This window comes from Aquarana catesbeiana, linkage group LG06 (genome assembly GCF_042186555.1).
Source record: "Aquarana catesbeiana isolate 2022-GZ linkage group LG06, ASM4218655v1, whole genome shotgun sequence".
Taxonomy (NCBI): Eukaryota; Metazoa; Chordata; class Amphibia; order Anura; family Ranidae; genus Aquarana; species Aquarana catesbeiana.
The window spans coordinates 52980454-53000499 of NC_133329.1; the positions used below are offsets into that span (position 1 = coordinate 52980454).

Here is a 20046-nt window from a genome sequence, read left to right on the forward strand (position 1 = left end):
TACACTTGAAGACAACTCATCGAGAGATGTGATTGCTTCAAAGAAAGACGTTCAGCAACGTTAATGTTGTTACCTGATTGGGATTAATGCATCCCATACGGAGTGATGCAAGGTTTTAAATGAGCACTTTTGTGAAGCTGGAGTGGCGGGGTTATCAGAGAGTGATAAGTTTCACAATCCTTTATATGTTGTAAAGAATAATATTCACACATGTAGGAATTGAAGCAAAGGCATTTATTCACACATAGACTCCTGTAAATCAGGAGACTTTTGGTCGCATTATTGCGACAGGATGCCAGTTTTCTGCCCAGCTTCCAATTCACATATGTCACCACGTTTTTTGAAAGTTGAAATCATCATGTATATACACATACACACACATATAAAGAATTGCTTTTCATCATTATTTTTATCTTTATGTCGTTAAAAATTTTTGCATATATTTATGCACCATACACACATATTTAGTCTTTTCTTGTAGACACTGATAGTGGTGTTGGATGCACATCTTTTTATCACATGCATATAGACCCAATTCCAATTCTTATCCTATACACCGTTTACATTATACCGCAGCCACCAGCTCACATAGTTTGCCCATACTTGCACCTATCCGTATGATAATTTATACGTTTGAACGTCAAATTCCAGCACCCATCTCATTATTGTGGTTTTGAAAAATAACAAACATGTTTTTCAAAAACCTTGAATAGAATTTTTTATTATTTATATATGTTGACATTTGCCAATATGAATACATTTCATTTATATATTCATGTCTTCATTAGTGATTCCACTATAGGACGCACATCCAATCACATCTATGCCAAAAACATCCCACACAGACTAACGATCAGCTGTTTTAAATCAGATAATCAATATGTAGTCATGTGGTAGATAAATTATGTGTATATAAGTGGTGATCACTTTCGTACAAACCAGCTATGAGTAAGCGCTCTATGGGAGCGTGAAACGCGTTAGCGGTTAAGCTGCATTATCCCAACAAAGCCATGTACGGATTTTAATCATGTTATTACTTTTTCAATAAAGAGGATTTTATTTTTCACTTTTCCAATCCGGAGTGCGGCTGTCCAGATTTTTCCATCACATACATACCATTGGAATAGCAATTGCCGGCACCTGGGGCTCTCACAATCATCCACACAGCGGAGGACGGGAAGCTTGAACCCGATCACCTAGAGCGGTGGTAACTATCCTGTTTATCTCTGATGGGTTTGTTTTGTTTTTTCAGCCTAATAATGGTTTGTATCACTGATAGTGACAGCTCTTTGGATCTCACATTGAGAATTAACAGCAACAGATTCCAAATGCAAATAGCACACTTGAAATGAACTCTGGACCTTTTATCTGCTCCTTGTAAATAGGATGAGGGAATAACACACACCTGACCATGGAACAGCTGAGCAGCCAATTGTCCCATTACTTTTGGTCCCTTAAAAAGTGGAAGGCACATATACAAACTGTTGTAATTCCTACACCGTTCACCTGATTTGGATGTAAATACCCTCAAATTAAAGCTGAAAGTCTGCAGTCAAAGCACATCTTGTTCATTTCATTTAAAATCCATTGTGGTGGTGTATAGAGCCAACAAAATTAGAATTGTGTCGATGTCCCAATATTTATGGACCTGACTGTATATATATATATATATATATGTAGTGCACTACTCCCTTGGGAGCTGCTGTTGGTCCATACCTTTCTGTTAGTGTCGTTCTGTTCTCCTCCCCTGCACGAATAACATCAGCAGACAGTCCAGAACAATTGAACATCAAACTTTATTCTCTTTCTTTAAGCATGATAGAAAAGAATGTGCAATATTTACAGTCAGTATCTTCAGGAAGTATGAGCTGCCTCTAAATCTTTGGTTCCTTTAAAAGTAGTTCTATCCTTCACCCTTAATGAACCGACAGGTGCCTCTCTGAAAAACACCTTGGAATTCAGATGTTAGAAGTGCCAGGCATCACCTGCCTATCTTGACTCCTGCAATCCTCCCCGATCAGTTCAGGAAACACCCTGATCTACTGCATCCTTTTAGCAGCCGCTTCCTGCTCCGCATGTTCAGAACCATCCCAGCCAGGGACGTCTTATACATTACTCCAGGAGTTTCTTTAGGTGACTTTTGTGGATGAACCATCCAGCGCTGAGGTCTCTGAACCCTCAGGCCTTCAGGTTCAAGATCTGGTGCTATCCAGCACTGAGAGCATTACACTCCCAGGCCTTCAAGCCTGGACCCCTGAGGGTCAAATTGTTGCTGCTTCCCTGGATCAAAATCCAATCTCCAACCAGATCTCTCCAGCTCCCCACCTCCCCAGGAGCATGTGACCCTTAGTTTATATTGGCCTGATAGCCCCTGCCCATTCAAATTAGTGATTGGTCCAGGGTGACCTACACAAACTAACTGTATCCTGTGTCCAACCCACCTTCCCTCCAGAACCTCTCACTGGAAGAACAGGGCATCAATCAAACAGAATACAGGTGGTCACACCTCCCCTTTCTATTCTGTCATTTCTCCCAACCAATTTAACCCAACCAGGCTTAAACCAACAGGGCAAAACACTGGCAACTTTACCTAATACTACTTCTAACTAACTAACGAGCACCCACCTAAAGGTGGTGGGAGCTATATACACCCCCTCCTGAAATCACAACTGTCCCCAGTTGTGGAAAGGAATCCACAGACCAGGAAACAGTCCTATACCTACCTCCCAACCAGATCTCTCCAGCTCCCCACCTTCCCAGGAGCATGTGACCCTTAGTTTATATTGGCCTGATAGCCCCTGCCCATTCAAATTAACGAATGGTCCAGAGTGACCTACACAAACTAACTGCATCCTGTGTCTAACCCACCTTCCCTCCAGAACCTCTCACTGGAAGAACAGGGCATCAATCAAACAGAATACAGGTGGTCACACCTCCCCTTTCTATTCTGTCATTTCTCCCAACCAGGCTTAAACCAACAGGGCAAAACACTGGCAACTTTACCTAACACTACTCCTAACTAACTAGCACCCACCTAAAGGTGGTGGGCGCTCTCTTTCTCTCTCTCTCTCTCTCTCTCTCTCTTTCTCTCTCTATATATATATATATATATATATATATTTTTTTTTTTCATCGTATTTTCAGTCTGATTGATTGACGTTTGGTACAGGTCCACTTTGAAGAGACACTTACACTGTCACTTTAACCTGTATAGGAAAGATGTATCTGCAAAGAAAAAAAGGAACCCTCTAACCCCCAGAAGGTCCCCTTTTTTTTTTTGAAAATATATTTCTTCTGTTTTATCATTATAGGTGATAATCTGAGTCCAAAATGTTGACACGGCAGTTTGAAGGAAAGGAGCATGCATCATATTATCAGAAATACAGATTTGAGCCATCACAAGAAATAACAGACCTTATCTTCAGTTACGTGGATGAAAGGGTGAGTGACGGCTTCTGTCTGGTATACGCCCAGCTAAAAACAATAGGTCACATGTAAAATTTAAAACTGAACTACTTTTCTTAGATTAGCAGAGTCACTCAAGTTATTTATTTTTTTAAAGGGGTTGTCCAGCCAACACTTTTTTTTTCTATTAGACAGATCAGGGAAGGGTGCTGTCAGGTTCTTACTGCTGTCTGTGACCCAATAGGGAGATTCCCCCCCCCCAACTTCCTGTCCCAATTATCGGTGCCACCAGGATGCAAATAAAAATGTAAGAACATGACAGAGGGTCTAACTCTTCCAAAAATTTTTTTTTTTTAATTTTCCTAAATAACAATCTTTTCAAATATTTCCTAAATAGCTGTGGACACTGGGGGATCTATTTATGAAACATTCTTTGGATGAATGTCACACACAATTGTACACGTCACACAAATTGTGGCTATAATTTCTCTAATAGATCAATCCCTATGATCATCAGCTCCATCTAGTGGCTAACATGTAGTAAAACTTTCTGAAATACCACAATGAGAAAATATACAACATTTTGGCCACTAGATGGTGCTAACTATCACAGGGATTACTGTATATGGAGAAATTACAGCAAAATTGCACTAATGTGTTTGACATTCAACCAATGATTGTTTAATAAATAGATGCCTTATTGTGCTACACACACCAAAAAAAAGAAATAAATAAAATAACTTCATTGAAACATACTCTAGTATATCCTGTCCTTCTATTCCTCCTCTTGCACTTGCCCAAAATTCCTAGCTGTGAAAATTAGTTACTGTGTAAATACAGATGCTGTAATAGATGATGCTGTAAAAAAATGGACCACAGTATAGAAAGATACAAAGTAATATTGTTTATAAACATTGATCAGAGGAGATAGAAAGTAACCTGTGACTTTTCTATCTGATCTGTTTCATTTATCTTCAGATGACTTTATATTGACATGTGCTTTCAATAAAGTGGTTTTGCACAGAGCCCTGATCCTCCTCTTCTGTCACTCACTGATATTCCTGGCCCCTCCCTCCTGCTGAGTGCCCCCGGAGGAAGCTTCAGTGTGTATATATATATATATATATATATATATATATATATATATATATATATATATATATGATAATATAATATAATTTATTTTTTTCCCCCATAAATTATTGCAACCATCGCCATTTCTTTTTTTTTTTCTCTAGGGTCTCTGCTAAAAAAAAAAAAAATCTGTTTTGGGGTTATAGGTAATTGTCTAGTAAACAAATACTGATCTTTAACTTGTAAGCAAAAATGTAATAAAAGGGCTGAGTCTTTTTAATAAAATAAACAAAAGTCAGAAGGAAAATAGTTGATGAAAGGAGAGGAAAGTTAATGAGGGCTAATTAGAGTAAACAAAGGAACATTTTATTTTTACCTGTCAGATTGCTTTAACTGACATCATCTACAGATTAAAGTTTTATTGCTTTGATTTGCAGATGAATGAACCGAAGGATCTAAAAGTAACAATGTTAATTTGTATATTCCCAACTGAGCAGTGTTATTTAATGATGGGTATGTGTGTGTGTGTGTGTTGTTGGGTTTTGTTGTTTTTTGTTTTGTGTGTAGCACGGCTAAGATACATACCAGTCCCTGGAGTCCAGCACTTTCCTCCCACAGCCAGTTCTCAGTTGCCAGACCTTGGTGCCACCAACTTGAAGCTGGGAGCTGACTGACTTTTTCTCAGGAAATCACAGCCGGTTCCCCACTGCGCATGTGAAAGATTGTGTGGTGCTTTAAAACCGTTCCCGCGGCCTCCTGGGACGTGTGATGCAAAGTTGCATAGTTCTCACCTAGGCCTGTCAGAAAATGGCACCCGCTCCCAGGAAAAAAAAAAAAAAAAACAATTCTGGTAAAGTGGGGAGTGAGGTGGAGGATGGCAATTTTCAACCAAATAAACTATCATTGTTATGTTATTATAAATGTAACCCCTTCCCACCCAGCGTCGGCATCCCTTTAAATGGGTCTTTATGCCGAGGAGGGCAGAACAGAGTTCTTAATCACATGACCACTGTGATTGGCTCTCCAAATGGACACATGATTGGAAGCCTGTCCCACCACCTTCTGATTGGGATTAGAGACGGAGAGCTGGCTATGCTGTGGCTATGACTGTGCTGGGGGCATGCAGTGAGCGTGCTCTCAGCACAGAAATCTTGGCTTTCCATGGACTCTTATGTGTGATGTAAGGGCTTTAAAGCCCACCCTCTTTGCAGCCACACATATGCATGATGTGGACAGCAAAAGATTAAACTGAAAACACCAGTGTCATTGTGATGTATTTTGAAGATGTTTCTGTCTCCCTAGTTTCCCAAATCATATGGATTTGCTGTGGACGTTGGCTGTGGAACGGGGCAGAACACAAGAATTCTCTCTCCATACTTCAAGAAAGTTCTCGGAATCGACATCAGTGAGGCTCAGATAGAGGAGGCCAAGAAAGCCACGGGGTCACCCAATGTCACATACAGGTAGGGACATTCTAAACGTGTTTCATTAGTTGCGTTCAGGGGAGGACTAGGAACATTTGGCCTGGGGGAGCACATCTAACCAAGTAGCCCCTTTCCTGATTAAAGTTGGGCAGACGGTTTGGCCCCAGCATGATTTCAGACCGAACAATGGCTGTTCGCCCGTTTGAAGAACACTCGGATTATCGCGGGTCGTTTGCCTGTTTGTTCGGCCTACCAATTGACCACAACGCACTACACAGTGCATTGGAAGCCCTGATTGGCTGAATCAATTAAAGCTTTGCCCAATCAGGGCACAGAGCACGGTCAGAGCCATGACTGGAGAAAGTAATGACTCCATCCAATCATGGCTCATTGTTCTTAGTCCGGCCCCACACTATAAAAAATATTCTCCCCATAGCGGCCATTTGTAGTGTGATATTGGCATGGAGAAAGATAGAACAGGGCTCTGTTCAGTGCTACGAGAGTTAATGTGCTATTGTGCTTCTATTGTCAGTGTAGAATATCAGTTTAGTGTGAATCAAGTGATAGTTCAGTGTGAGTGTAGTGTGACCATTCATTTTTACTTTAGTGTCAGTTTATTTTGTCAGAGCAGGTTTCCTGCAGTGCATTACTGCATGTTTAATGCAGTATATCGCAGAGCGTCAGTGCAGTTTTACTGCAGTATATTGGAGTGTCAGTGGAGTGTGTCTGTGTAGTGAGTACTCAAGTTAAAGTGCATCAAAACCATTTTACATTGATTAAAGTGCATCCACGTACACATTTCCACATCTTTATTACATTTTGTTAATAAGTGCCCCCATCATGTCTGGGAAGCCAACAAGGAGAGGCAAATGTTCCCATGGCATTGAGGGGGGCCAGCAGCATATGTGTTCACAGGCAAAGGTGGACGTGGTCAGTCCTCAGGCAGGGCTTCATTTCCTCTGTTTAGTGATGTAGCCCATGCCATCTAGCCACAGCATGCGGTGGAGGTGGTGGACTGACTTACTAAACCATCCTCATACTCCTCATCCTTATTCACCCAAGCAGAGACTAGTGGGTGGTCCACTGAGGCTGCCGGAGTGGCTAAACCTGCCTCCTTGTCCACAGCTATTCCTGCCATAGCCCCAGCATAAGGCATGGAGAAGTCAGCTGAGTTATTTGAACACAACATCAGTCACTTGCTCCTTGATGATGCACAGCCATTACTTGATTCAGATGTTGGTTGTGAGGTTGAAGGCAGGAACATGGGCCTACAGAGAGAAGAACACTGGTACACAAATTTGCATTCATGTTCCCCCAGCTGCAGTGTATTGCCAAGTTGTCTCCAGTGGTAATGAGGATAAAGATGATGATGAGGTCACTGACGTGACTTGGGTGCCAAAAAGAGCAGAGGAGGAAAGTAAGGGTGAGGCACAAGCCTAAGTATGCAGTCATCATGGAAGAGTAAAGAGCAGCCACCTTATTCCATCACATTGTGGAGCTGTTATCTTCCGGACCACTTCCCACAGCTCAAATGACTGGGTCTTTTTAGTACATTGCTATTTGCAAACTTTTGTTTCAAGCGTGATAAAAACACCAGCCATTTGGGTACCACATGCTTGACAAGGCATTTAACCTCCCACCGCTCATTGGCAAGAGCTCCTAAAAGCCACACAAAAGGGGCACAAATCTCTCCCTCCTCCTTACTCCTTACTCACCTCAGTCTGCCCCACTATACCTCATGATCTCTCAGCAGCCTCCACTGACAGGGATGATGGTATAGTGCAGGGTTTCCCAGTCCTTGCAGCACACGACCAGCTGTAGACTATAGCCGGCAAATTTCTCTGCCCCATCTGCTGCAGCGGAAAAAAAATAATCACTGCCGCCCACATGCCCAGCGTCTAAATGCAAGCTTGTTAATGCTGCTGGCTGTAAAACTTCTGCCTTTCCATCTGGTGGATTCTCCCCCCTTCTGTGAATTTCCAAAATGTGTTGTACCACAATGGCAGGTTCCCAGTCGCTATTTCTATTCACGTAAAGCCATTCCAGCTCTCTACCATCATGTGGAAGGCAATGTTGTGGCATCGTTGGGCAAGGCAGTCAGCCGCAAAGTCCACATTACTGCTGACACGTGGTCCAGCAAGCATGGGCAGGGATGATATATTTCGTTCACAGCACACTGGGTAACTCTGCTTGCAACTTGGAAGGATGCAGGACAGGGCTCAATGCTGCAGCTTGTTGTGCCCCCACGTCTCCATGCAGCTGGTAATGATGTGAGATTTGTTGGCTCTACACCCTCCTCCAGTTTTGGAGGCATTGAAGCAGATGAAGACATACATCAAACAGTAAGAGATGGTTTTCTATCTGCAGAACCCTTGGGAGTAGTACGTGGCTGGGAGGAGGCAGTTCCAGATACTATAATCCTGAGTGACCCAGAGGAGTCTGCTTCTTATGCCTCTGCAAATTTGCAGTGCATGGGCTCCCTCATGTTTCAAAGCCTGCTAACGGACCCAAGAATATGTGGCGTAAAGGAGAAGGATCATTTTGTTTGGAAACCCTCTTTGACCACCGTTACAAGGGGAAAGTCTCAGAACTCATCCCGTCCCCACAGAGTGCAGAAGATGACATCTCTTGAGGACACCTTAAAGAGGAGTTTATCAAATGCTTTGTCCGACTTAGGCAGCCGTCTAAGTGATGCATTTCTCAATATATATATGTATTTTTTTTTTAGTCCTCGCTGTCCAGGGCTGTTGGCTTCAACATCCCATTGGTAGCATTTGCATCACATGGTGGATGATTATCTAGTGATAAAAACAGGGATGGAGAGCTTTCCGGTCAACAATCCACTGACTTACTGGGTCATGATAATAGACAACTTGCCCAGTATGCAACTGGGCTGCCCTGCATCCAGCCTGCTTTCCCAAAGGGCATTCAGTGCTGCTGGAGGTTTTGTTAACGATAATAGAACGCCCAATTTTTCCCCACACGTTACTTCTATCCAAAGTCTGTGGAAGAGACACCAGAATTTATCCAAAAAAAATCTCTAATCTTGTTCCCAGTGCACTACATTTTGGTCCCATCATACAGACTTGTTCCCCGAGCCATTGCTTACAAAATAAAGAAAGCTTGGAGAGAAAATGTGTTTGTTTTTTGGCTTTATAAATGCAATTATTGCTGCAGTAGCTTCTATACACAGTACAGATGTGCCACTTTGCAGGTAGGCTAAGGGGACCCCACAGCAGAGGCGGCTCTAGGCTTTGCGAGGCCTTAGGCAAAATTTAGACATGAGGGCCCCACTCATAATGCTTAAAAAATTCAAGCAAGTAAAATGGCGAGAGAGATCTTCAGGACTATCAATCTTTGCCAGCCTCACTGCTCACCTTGCCCGGACTGGGCCAAAAAAAAATAGACTGAGCAGCTCATGATAGCGTTCCCTTCCCTGCTCTCCAGCCTGGGAAGGAGCCAGGGAGAAAAGTGGGGGGAAGCTGGAGAGCACCATGGGGGAGGGACTGGACAGCACTGGGGGGGGCAGGTAGAACTGGGAGGGGCTAGGGAGCAGAGAGCTTTGAGGGGAGCAATGGAGCACAGGGGGTCAGAGCACTGGGTGAGAGTATGGGGGGAGCCAGAGAGGACCAAAGAGCACTGTGGGGGGGAACTGGACAGCACAGTGGGGGGAGAGCATGGGGGGAGCCAGGGAGCACAGAGGGGACCAGAGAGCACTGTGGGAAGCCAGGGAGCACAGAGCACTGGGGGGGAGCTGGGGAGCAGTGGGGGGACTGGACAGCACAGTGGGGGAGCATGGGGGAGCCAGGGAGCACAGAGGGGACCAGAGAGCACTGTGGGGGAGCACAGAGCACTGGGGGGAGCTGGGTAGCAGTGGGGGGGACTGGACAGCACAGTGGGGGAGCCAAGGAGCACGGGGGACCAGAGAGCACTGAGGGGAGCCAGGGAGCAGGGGGTGGGCAGGGAGAACTGGGAGGCACCAGGGAGCAGGGGGGCAGTAAAAAGTTGGATGGGAGGGGCGGCAGGGACAGCTGCATATGAGGGAATTGATCTTTTCATATTCTTTCTGCAGCCAATGAACGCCCGCAGAAGAAGATCAATTCCTCCATATTCAGCTGTCCCCGCTGCTCCTCCTATCCAGGCACACAGGAGGACTGCACGGCCTGGCACTCACTCACTCTGGGCGGTTGGCCAGGCTGCAGCAGGCACTGGGATGGGATCCATCCACCGGAGCTCATCCTTTTTCCTTCAGACAGTCATAGGGCAGCTGGATAGTTACCGCCGCCTGGCCTGACTCTTGACCCAAATAGGCAGCTGGCCAGACGTGGAGAGGCCAGGTGAGCGGCGCAGGCTAAAGGAGCAGCTCAGCTGCTTTAGGGTCCCGCAGGGACTTGCGGCCTGCCCGATGTGCCCTATGGCTGCCTGCATGCTTTTTACAGATGGCACCTGGAGCCAGTTTGTCAGTCTGCAATAGTGATCAAGCACAGGCAAATTGGGCGGCCGCAAGGCCCATCTGAGTGCGAGGCCTTAGGCAGCCTGCCTAATTTATCTAATTAGAGAGCCACCTCTGCCCCCAGGTACTATATTGAAAGGACTTTTTTCATTTTTATGCTTTCACTTTAAGCATCAATAATTCACTGCTCATTTAAAAACAAATTGTTTTTTTTTTTTTCATCTTTGCATGTCCCCCATGGCAGTACCCAGACTCCCATAACCATTGTATGGCCAATTACTTGAATATAAGCCTTCAAAATGGGCACTTCTTTCACATTCGGGCCCCATAGACTACAATTCGGTTCCAAACTTTCGTGATGTTCGAAAGTTCTGCTGCGAACCGAACAAGGGGGTAGTTTGGCCCGTCCCTTCTCCCGACCCACTTCCCACAGCTTAGATGTTTGGGCCTTTTTTTTAGCACAGGTGAAGTGGATTGCACTGTTGCAATTTGCAAACTTTGCCTCAAGCACATTGAGTGTGGCAAAAACAACACCCATTTGGGTACCACATGCTTGACAAGGGATTTAACCTCCCACCACTCAGCCATTGGCACGAGCACCTGAAAGCCACACAAGGTATGCAATTCTGCTCCTCCTCACCTTTCTGGTCTACTCCCGCTATACCACATGACCTCACGGCAGCCTCGACTGACAGGAATGATGGTATAGCTCAGGGTGTCCCGGGTCCTTGCAGCACGTCTGCCAGTAACACACCACCAGCTGTAGACTACAGCAGGCAAATTTCTCTGCCCCGTCTGCTGCAGCGAAAAAAAATAGTCACTGCCACCCACACGCCCAGCGTCTAAATTCAAACTTTTCAAAGCTGCTGGCTTTACAACTCCTGCCTTTCTGTCTGGTGGATTCTGCCCCCTTCTGTGAATTTGCAGAATGTGCTGTACCACAAAGGCAGTTTCCCAGTTGATATTTCTTTTTCACGTAAGGCTATTCCAGCTCTCTACCATCACGTGGAAGGCAATGTTGTGGCATTGTTGGAAAGGCAGTCAACAGCAAGGTCCATGTTACTGCTGACATGTGGTCCAGCAAGCATGGTCATGGATGATATATTTCGTTCACAGCACACTGGGTATCTCTGCTTGCAACTTGGAAAGATGCAGGACAGGGCTCAGTGCTGCAGCTTGTTGTGCTGCCATGTCTCCATACAGCTAGCAGTGATGATGCGGGATTTGTCTGATCCACCCCCTCCCAGTGTTAGTTTTGGCAGCAAATTTCGATTTAGTTTTAGTCTTGGGACAAAATTGTATTTTAGTTTTAGTCCCATTTTTAGTCATAGTATTTTAAAACCCCTTCGCGCCGAGCGTACGCATATTTGCGGCCTCGGGTTTTGGAGGTTATACCGGGATGATGCCCGCAGCTGCAGACATCATCCCGGTATCATCTTTTAGAGCGGGCGATTGGGTTTCCAGGGATAACAACCGATGTGGCTAAAAGCTGCTCGATTGTTATCCCGGAGGAGCCGGAGGGGACATCCCCCCTCCCGCCGCTCTGACTGGGCCTTCCGTCCCGCTTGGAGACCCGATCCGCGATCCGGCACTTCCGGCGTCTAGCCACAGACTGGAACAAAGCCGTAAACATCTTTGTTCCAGTCTTCTGAATGTAAACACTGAAGCAACGTCACAACGTCACTTCTGGTTTACTCGGCTGCCAATGGCACCGGATTTAAAAAAATATATACAGTATTCAGAATCGCCGTTTTCTTTGAAGTGCAAAGGAGGAATTGGAGGTCTTTTAGACCCCCGATCCCTCCATAAAGAGTGGATGTGACAGCAACAAAAGTGATCAATTTTTTTTTGTTTTTAAAACACAATTTAATAATACAAAAATAAATAACATAAATAAGAAAAAAAAGTTTTAAAACGCCCCTGTCCCTGCGAGCTTGCGCAGCAAAGAAAACGCATACGGAAGTCGCGCCCGCATATGTAAACAGTGTTTAAATCACACATGTGAGGTATCGCTGTGATCATCAGAGCGAGAGCAATAATTCTAGCACTAGACCTCCTCTGTAACTCTAACCTGGTTAAAAAAAATTTAAAGCATCGCCTATGGAGATTTTTAGGTACCGTAGTTTGTCACCATTCCACGAGTGCGTGCAATTAGAAAGCGTGACATGTTTGGTATCTATTTACTCAGCGTAACATCATCTTTCACACTATAGAAAAAAAATTGGGCTAACTTTACTGTTTAGTTTTTTTAAATTTATGAAAGTGTCCCAAAAAGTTGCGTTTAAAACACTGCTGCACAAATACCGTGTGACATAAAGAATTGCAACAATCGCCATTTTATGCTCTAGATTCTCTGCTAAAAAATGATATATAATGTTTGGGGGTTCTAAGTAAGTAATTTTCTAGCAAAAAATATGGATTTTAACTTGTAAACACCAAATTTCAGAAATAGGCTTAGGCATGAAAGGGTTAATCAACTAAAATCAAATGTGTTTAGTTAAATTTTAATGCATTATTTAAGCATTTCTCTAGAACTTCCAAACTCACTACATACTCCTGGAGTAAAGTAAATGAATATGTTATTTATGGTATTAAGATTTGAACAAACTCAAAGATTTAGCCGCTTTGGACAGGCTGAGGCCTGCAATGGTGCATAGTGCTCTGGACAGTCTGAGGAGCCCTGCAATGCTGCATAGTGCTCTGGACAGGCTGAGGAGGCCTGCAATGCTGCATAGTGCTCTGGACTGTGGTCTGAGGAGGCCTGTGCTGCATACTGCATAGTGCTCTGGATGGTGGTCTGAGGAGGTCTGTGCTGCATACTGCATAGTGCTCTGGACAGTGGTCAGAGGAGGCCTGTAAAGCTGCACAGTGCTGGATGGTGGTCATCTGAGGGATGGCCTGTAATGCACAGTGCCCTGGATGCCACTGGTCAGAGGAGGCCTGTGTAATGCACACAGTGCTGGATGGTGGTCTGAGGGGATGCCTCAGGCCTGCTGTAATTGTAATGTACAGTACCACAACTGTACTTGGTTTGCTCTGGTGCCTGCTGGCGTGGTAGTCTCATCAGGAGGTCTCAGCCTGGCTGGCCTGTAACTAACAATGCTGCTCTCACTTTCACTTAGTGCGCTTTCTTGCTAGGAACGGATTGTGGAAGTAGGTGGAGATCTGTGAAAAAACAGAAGTTAGTTAACGGATCTGATTTTCGTCAGTTTTCGTCACTGGATGAAAATGTGCTGTACTTTTCGTTTAGTTTTTGTCACTGTAAAAATGCTGCAAAGCAAACTAAATCATTGACAAAAGTTTTTATTGACAAAATTAACACTACCCTCCCCCTCCTCCATGCCCTCTGCTTAACTGTCCCATGAACTACAAGTACCCCTAAGAGCTCAAGGGGCTATTCAATGAGTCAGGCTGAAAGGTGCCATGCAGTGCTTCAGCTGGTCTGTCTAGGGCATAGGAGCCATACCAGAGCAGAGGTTCTGGAAGCTCTGCAGGGACAGGCCGAGAGGTGGCTCACGCAATGCCGGCTGGAGCCACAAACCTCCTGTCTGCTCTTAGACAGAGAAAGTTGACACCTATGCCTTACCTGGCACATGTCCTCAATTTGGAGGTGCAGTATTTTTTTAATAGGTACCCAGGGTTGGAAGATCTGCTAAAGCAGGCCAGAAGAGTCTATAGCCATTTCAGGCGGTCATACATAGCCAGTGCTCGGTTGGCTGAAATTCAGTGGGAATTCCACCTGCCAGTAAACCACCTGATTTGTGACATGCCCACCAGGTGGAACTCTGGCAATGCTTCAGTGGCTGTACATGCAGCAGAGGGCCATCAACGAGTACCTGTGTGAGTATGGCACAACAACAGGCAAAGGCCAGCTCTGCTTTTTTTTTTTTCCCGACGCCAATAGCTGCTGATAAAGGATGCACGCACTGTACTGTCACCATTTGAGGAGGCCACAAGGATGGTAAGCCGTGACAATGCATGCATCAGTGACACAATCCCTGCCGTGTTCCTGCTGGAGCAGACTCTGCGTGGTATTATGGACAGGGCACACGAGGCAAGGCAGCAGGAGGAAGAGGAGGACTTCCTTTCCTCTCAAGGCCTACTTTATGCAGACACCATTCTTCCTATGCCACAGAACACACGAGGAGAGGGAGGAGGAAGATTCTGGCAGCTTTGGAGGCATTGAAGCAGAGCAAGACATACGTCAATCCTTAACAGATCTTTTTCCATCCCCAGAACCCTTTGGAGTAGTACGTGGCTGGGAGGAGTCAGTTCCAGATACTGTAATCCTGAGTGACCCCGAGGAGTCTGCTTCTCATGCGTCTGGAAACTTGCGGTGCATGGGCTCCCTCATTCTTCAAAGCCTGCGAAAGGACCTAAGTACGTGACATCAAGGAGAAGGATCACTATTGGGTGGCAACCCTCCTTGACCACTGTTACAAGGGGAAAGTCTCAACTAGTGGTGCACCAAAATTTCGGCCTGCGAAAATTATTGGTCAAACTGTTTTCGACATTGGCCGAAAGTCGAAAAATGCCAATAATGGAGCTGAAAAGGGGACGGGGTCCCCCCCGGGTGCCGCCCATTGCAGGGGTGTCATCCTGGCAAGCCTCCCCCTCCTCTCCTCACAGAGCTGCAATCTCCGTGTCACAGAGCTGAATTGTCCGGGCGGCCGCAGTAACAATGTTCCACCACCTGTGATAGACAGCTGTCAGGGCTAGGGTCCAGCCCTTCCTTCTCAGAGCTCTGTGCTCAACTGTCGGTTAATTGCCACAGACTCTTCCTTCCACAGTGACTCACCTGGTCTTCATTTCCATCAGCTAGAGCTGCTGGTTATATAAACTCCTTGGATCAGATCTTCTGTGCCTTTGCCTTGGTCAACATATCTGGACTCTCTCTGTTGTGTTTTCCTGTGAGACTTTTTTGCTTTTCTAGCTTCCCTTCTGGTTCCTGATCCTGTTTGCTGCACACGATTTTCACTGATCTCTCGACTCCTGTTTCTCTGGCATGTTCTGACTACCCGTCCTGGTTACCAAACTCTGGCTATGTTTTGACTATGTTTGCTCTGTTTATACTGTACCTTTTTACCATTTTATTAAATAGTGTGATTTTTACTGCACTTCTGTCTCACTCTGATTCATGGTTCCTGACAACAGCACACTGATCCAATGGTGGAACATTGATGCTGCGGCCGGAAAATTGAAATCCAGCTCTGTGACACAGCAGGAGATCGCCGCTCTGATTTGGGCACTGGGAGGCTGTATCTGACTGGTAGGATGCATCTGATGGGCGCAGGCAGGCTGCATCTGATTGGCGAGGCTGCATCTGCTGGGGCTGCATCTGACTGGCGGGACTGCATCTGACAGGCACTGGTGAGGCTGCATTGATCTCTTGTATCATGTCTGCTAGAGGTGCACCGAATGGAAATTTTGCTAAAACTATTAGCAGTTTAAGTAAGAGATTGCAGACATGATACAAGAGATGGTTAGAGACTGCAGACTGCATTTTTATTGACCTTTCTTGCACTAAAGGTGCCAATAATGACCAACAATAAATTCATATTAACTTAAATTGATGATAATAATTTAAGTCGAATATAATACAATTTATATATAAATATAAAAACTGTAATTTTTGGCTTTCGGCAAAGTGCATCCCTGCATTTTCGGTTTCGGCACCAAAATTTCCACTCGTTGGAAACCTACTCAAAACTCATTCCGTCCCCACAGAGAGCAGATTAAATCTCTTGGACATCTTAAAGAAGAGTTTATGTAACGCCTTTCCTGACTCTGGTAGGTTAGTCTCATGGAAAACGTCCTTTTGAGGCTTCTGTTGGTCAAGAGAGGAGCAGCGGAGAAGGGGGCCACCTCAGTGATGCCTTTCAAAATTTTTTTTAGTCCTCGGCACCCAGGGCTGTTGTCTTCCACATCCCATCAGCAGCATCTTCATCATATGGTGAGAGATTATCTAGGGGTGAAAACCAATTATGGAGAGCTTTCCAGTTAATGATCCACTGGGTTACATGAGAATAGACCACTGGCCAGAACTTTCCCAGTATGCAATAGAGCTGCTGGACTGCCCTGCTTCCAGCGTGCTTTCCAAATGGGCATTCAGTGCTGCCAGAGGTTTAGTGACAAATTGAGAGCGTGTCTGTCCAGACTCTGTGGACCAGCTGACATTTATCAAAATGAATCAGTCTTAGATTAGCAGCAACTATCAAGCCCCTGATGCTGATGTCGCTGATTAAGTGGTTTTTGGATCTAGAATCTCTGAAAGACTGTCTAGGCTGCCTAGCTTTGTGGGTGTTTTTCATCTAGAAGAATTTTCTTTGGAGTAGGTTTCATGGGCAAAAACACCCAAGGTCCTGTTTTCCACACCTGTTTAACAGGTGCATATCATTGCAATTTTTTCACAGCAAGTCCAATTCTTGCTTTCATCAAGAGTACCTTGATAGGGTTACAGTGTGAAGGCACCACTGACACCCAAAGACCAATTTTTTCTGCACTTGTTACTTCTATCCAAAGTCTGCGAAAGACACCAGAATTTTTATCCAAAAAATGTTTTAATCCTGTTCCAAGTGCACTAAATTGTGGCCTCCATCATACAGACTGGCTCCCCGAGCCGTTGTTTATATATAAAAAAAAAAAGCTTGAATGGAAAGTCATTTTTTTGGCTTCATAAATTATCATGCTGCAGCAGGCTCTATACACGGTACAGACGTGACACATTACAGACAGACTAAGGGGACCCCCCCCCAGGCACCATATTTAAAGGAGTTTTTAGTTTTTCTTTCATTCGGACACAGATCCTCCTTAATCTTGACCATTGGGTTATATCGCCTCTGCAGGAGTAGTACTAGGCAGAACAAAAAACACCTGGCTACGCCTATGGGCTGTCCTCAGTCAGTATATAACCCCCTCCCTGCTCTAGGTATTCATTTTTTTTTATTCTGTCTAGTCAGGACCTAGCTCCTTGCTGGGATCTTTTGGTCTTAGCAAATTTTACTTTCTCTTTCTTCCATGTATTTTCTCCTGGAAGATCTGCAATCAACTGCCGGGCTGGGTGACGGGCTGGATAACCTAGATCCAATGGTCTCGCCAGTCCAGCCAGCAAGCATGTGCAGACCGCAGCTACGTGCTAGCTCGGCTGTGACATAGCCTCACCAGACAGAGGCTGGCCGGGGAGTTAAACATCGTGCAAGGTCACATACGAATAGGCTCTAGTCAGAGTCGCAGTGGTCCCTTGGCCAATAGCCCCCCACTTCGGTGGCGAGGAGTTCTGTCTGAAGGGTCACTCACACCATGGATCAGTAAGTACAGTCCCCCTTTCCCCTTTGTGCGGTTTGAGGTGGATGCGGGTACCCTCCAGGGATGGTTGGACCTGCCTGCAGGATCCCTCCTCCCATCCTAAAGTCCCTTGGTTAAACTGGGCTTCCCCCTCCCCCCATTGATTGGTGCGAGATAATAAATTATTGAACACAATAAAAAAGAAAGAAAGAAAAATGACATATATTAATGTAATGAACCACAGCGCACAGATATCTCAATAGGACAGCATACCGATGTGAAGAAATATAACGTCTTTGGTGATTGATGAATATAGACAGGTTTTAATGAGTAATCCCCAGTGATAGATGGCTTGCTCATATATTCAGCTGCTCATTAGCATGGGCTGGCTTCTGGCTTTCAAAGAACTTCCGCGGTATGAAACAACAAAAAAAGAGACCATTGCGTAGGTAGTTAGTGTGATATATATTCCCTATAAACTAATGGTAAACTTCACTCACACTTTTCAGCAGAATAAATCGCATATGGTAAGGTCAGTTGCATACAGCTAACAGCTGGGATCTCCTCACACGCCAACAGTGCACACACAGCACTGCTCGTCACTGGCTCCTCCCGACTGGTTTCATCACTAGACACGTAACTTTTTCAAAGACCTTTGAAAAAGACCTTTGAAAAAGACGGCTGTCCTTGAGTCATTGGTATCCCGGGTGGAAATAGCATGTGGGCAAAGACCCACCTTTCCCTGCTCAGTCTGTCTCATCTGATTCTGAGCCTGATGCCACCAGGGACATGGCCAGTCCAGGGAGGTTTATTATCTCGCCCCCTGACCCATTTGATAGTGAGGATGAGTCCTCTGCAGTCTCAGCAGTGAGTGAAAAGGCGCTGGTGGATGCACTTGTTACTGCAGTGCGGGAGACTCTAAAGATTGAGTAACGCGACTGACAGGGCCACAGATGTGGCTGTGTCCTTTGGTACGCATAAGTCACCTCGCACACCAAGGGCATTTCCTTATCTGCCTTATTTTGATTGGTTATTCCCATTTCTTATAGGTAAACTTAAGTCACCCTTTGTGGTCCCCAAACGTTTCTCAGTATGCTACCCCTTTGAACAATCACTTTTAAAAAAGTGGATTACCCCACCAGTGGTGAACCCTCCTGTTTCCAGGTTGAATAAAGCAAACATGATCCCAGTAGAGGAATCCCCGTCCTTTAAGGACCCGGCTGACAGGAAAGCGGAGGCTGTGGCAGGCAGCATGTTTACTATGGCTGGGTCGGCATTGTGTCCAGGCTTGGCCTCAGCCCTAGTGTCGCAGACCCTAACTGATTGGGCCAAGCTTTTGCGCCAGGATCTGGGTAGTGAGCAGGTTCCCGCTGCTTATGTTTATTTAGTGGACCAGTCGGTCCATGGGCTGCAGTATATTTGTGATGCAGTCTTGGATGCAGCTCCTGTGCTGTCCAAGCTTTCTGTTTTGGCAGCGGTAATTAGACGTATGCTGTGGCTTAAGCATTGGTCGGCAGACCAAGCCTCTAAAAAAGCTCTCGTTGATCTGCCCTTTCAAGGCGACTGCCTATTTGGGGCTACCCTGGTTGACATCATTAAGGGTGTCACGAGTGAAAGAGTACATTCCTGCCTCAATCTAGGAAAGGGAAGGAGCCTTGTAGCAGATTGGGGGCCTTCCTTATCAGCCCATAAATTCTTCTGGGCTCCCGGGACTGCAGATAAATGAAACTGATCTCTCAAGTCTTCCACGGGAAGTTCCAAGCAATCTTGGTCTGGTAGGTCTAGAGCAGGCTTCTCCGGATCCACTGACAAGACACTGACATGAAGGTCTGCCCTCACCCATTGCTGCGGTGGGGGGACATCTTCGCTGGTTTCCAGATTCATGGACCTCCTTCGTGAGCTTCCATCCTGCTTTACAGTAACTGGTTTTAATGACCTAGCCATTGAAATCCAGGTACTGAGAGATAGAGGTCTGTCGGGATCAGTGATCCCTACTATGGTGAAGGTGAGGAAGTCGACCTCTATTAAGAGATGCCATTGTACCTGGAAAGCGTACATTACTTGGTGTGAGTCGATTGCATTCATCCTCTATCATTTTCTGTGGCTCGGATCTTAGCTCTTCTTCAACAGGGCATTGAGCAGAAGTTGGCTTTGATCACTATCAAGGGCCAGGTGTCTACCTTAGTAGTCTTCTTTCAGCGATCCCTAGGAGTCCCTATTCAAGGAGTCCAGCATGTGGCTCCACCTGTATGGTCTCTTTTGCCGCCATGGGATTTAAACTTGGTGCTGTCGGTTCTCCAGAAACCTCCATTTGAAAATATTCGGGAGATTCCCTTACCTACGTTGTCCTAGAAGGTTGCTTTCTTGGTGGCTATTACCTTGGCCCGCAGGGTTTCGAAGTTGGCA

General features: G+C 45.5%; 1 protein-coding gene across 1 annotated transcript in view; it reads left to right on the plus strand.

Moving 5' to 3' along the window:
- Window positions 1–3330: 3330 nt before the first annotated feature.
- The window catches only part of LOC141147561 (uncharacterized), a 33804-nt gene continuing 17088 nt past the window's right edge, over window positions 3331–20046 (plus strand). Inside the window, exons 1-2 of the mRNA XM_073634785.1 lie at window positions 3331–3441; window positions 5782–5942. Coding sequence (XP_073490886.1) covers window positions 3331–3441; window positions 5782–5942 — 272 coding nt within the window. The remainder of the gene's footprint in view (window positions 3442–5781; window positions 5943–20046) is intronic.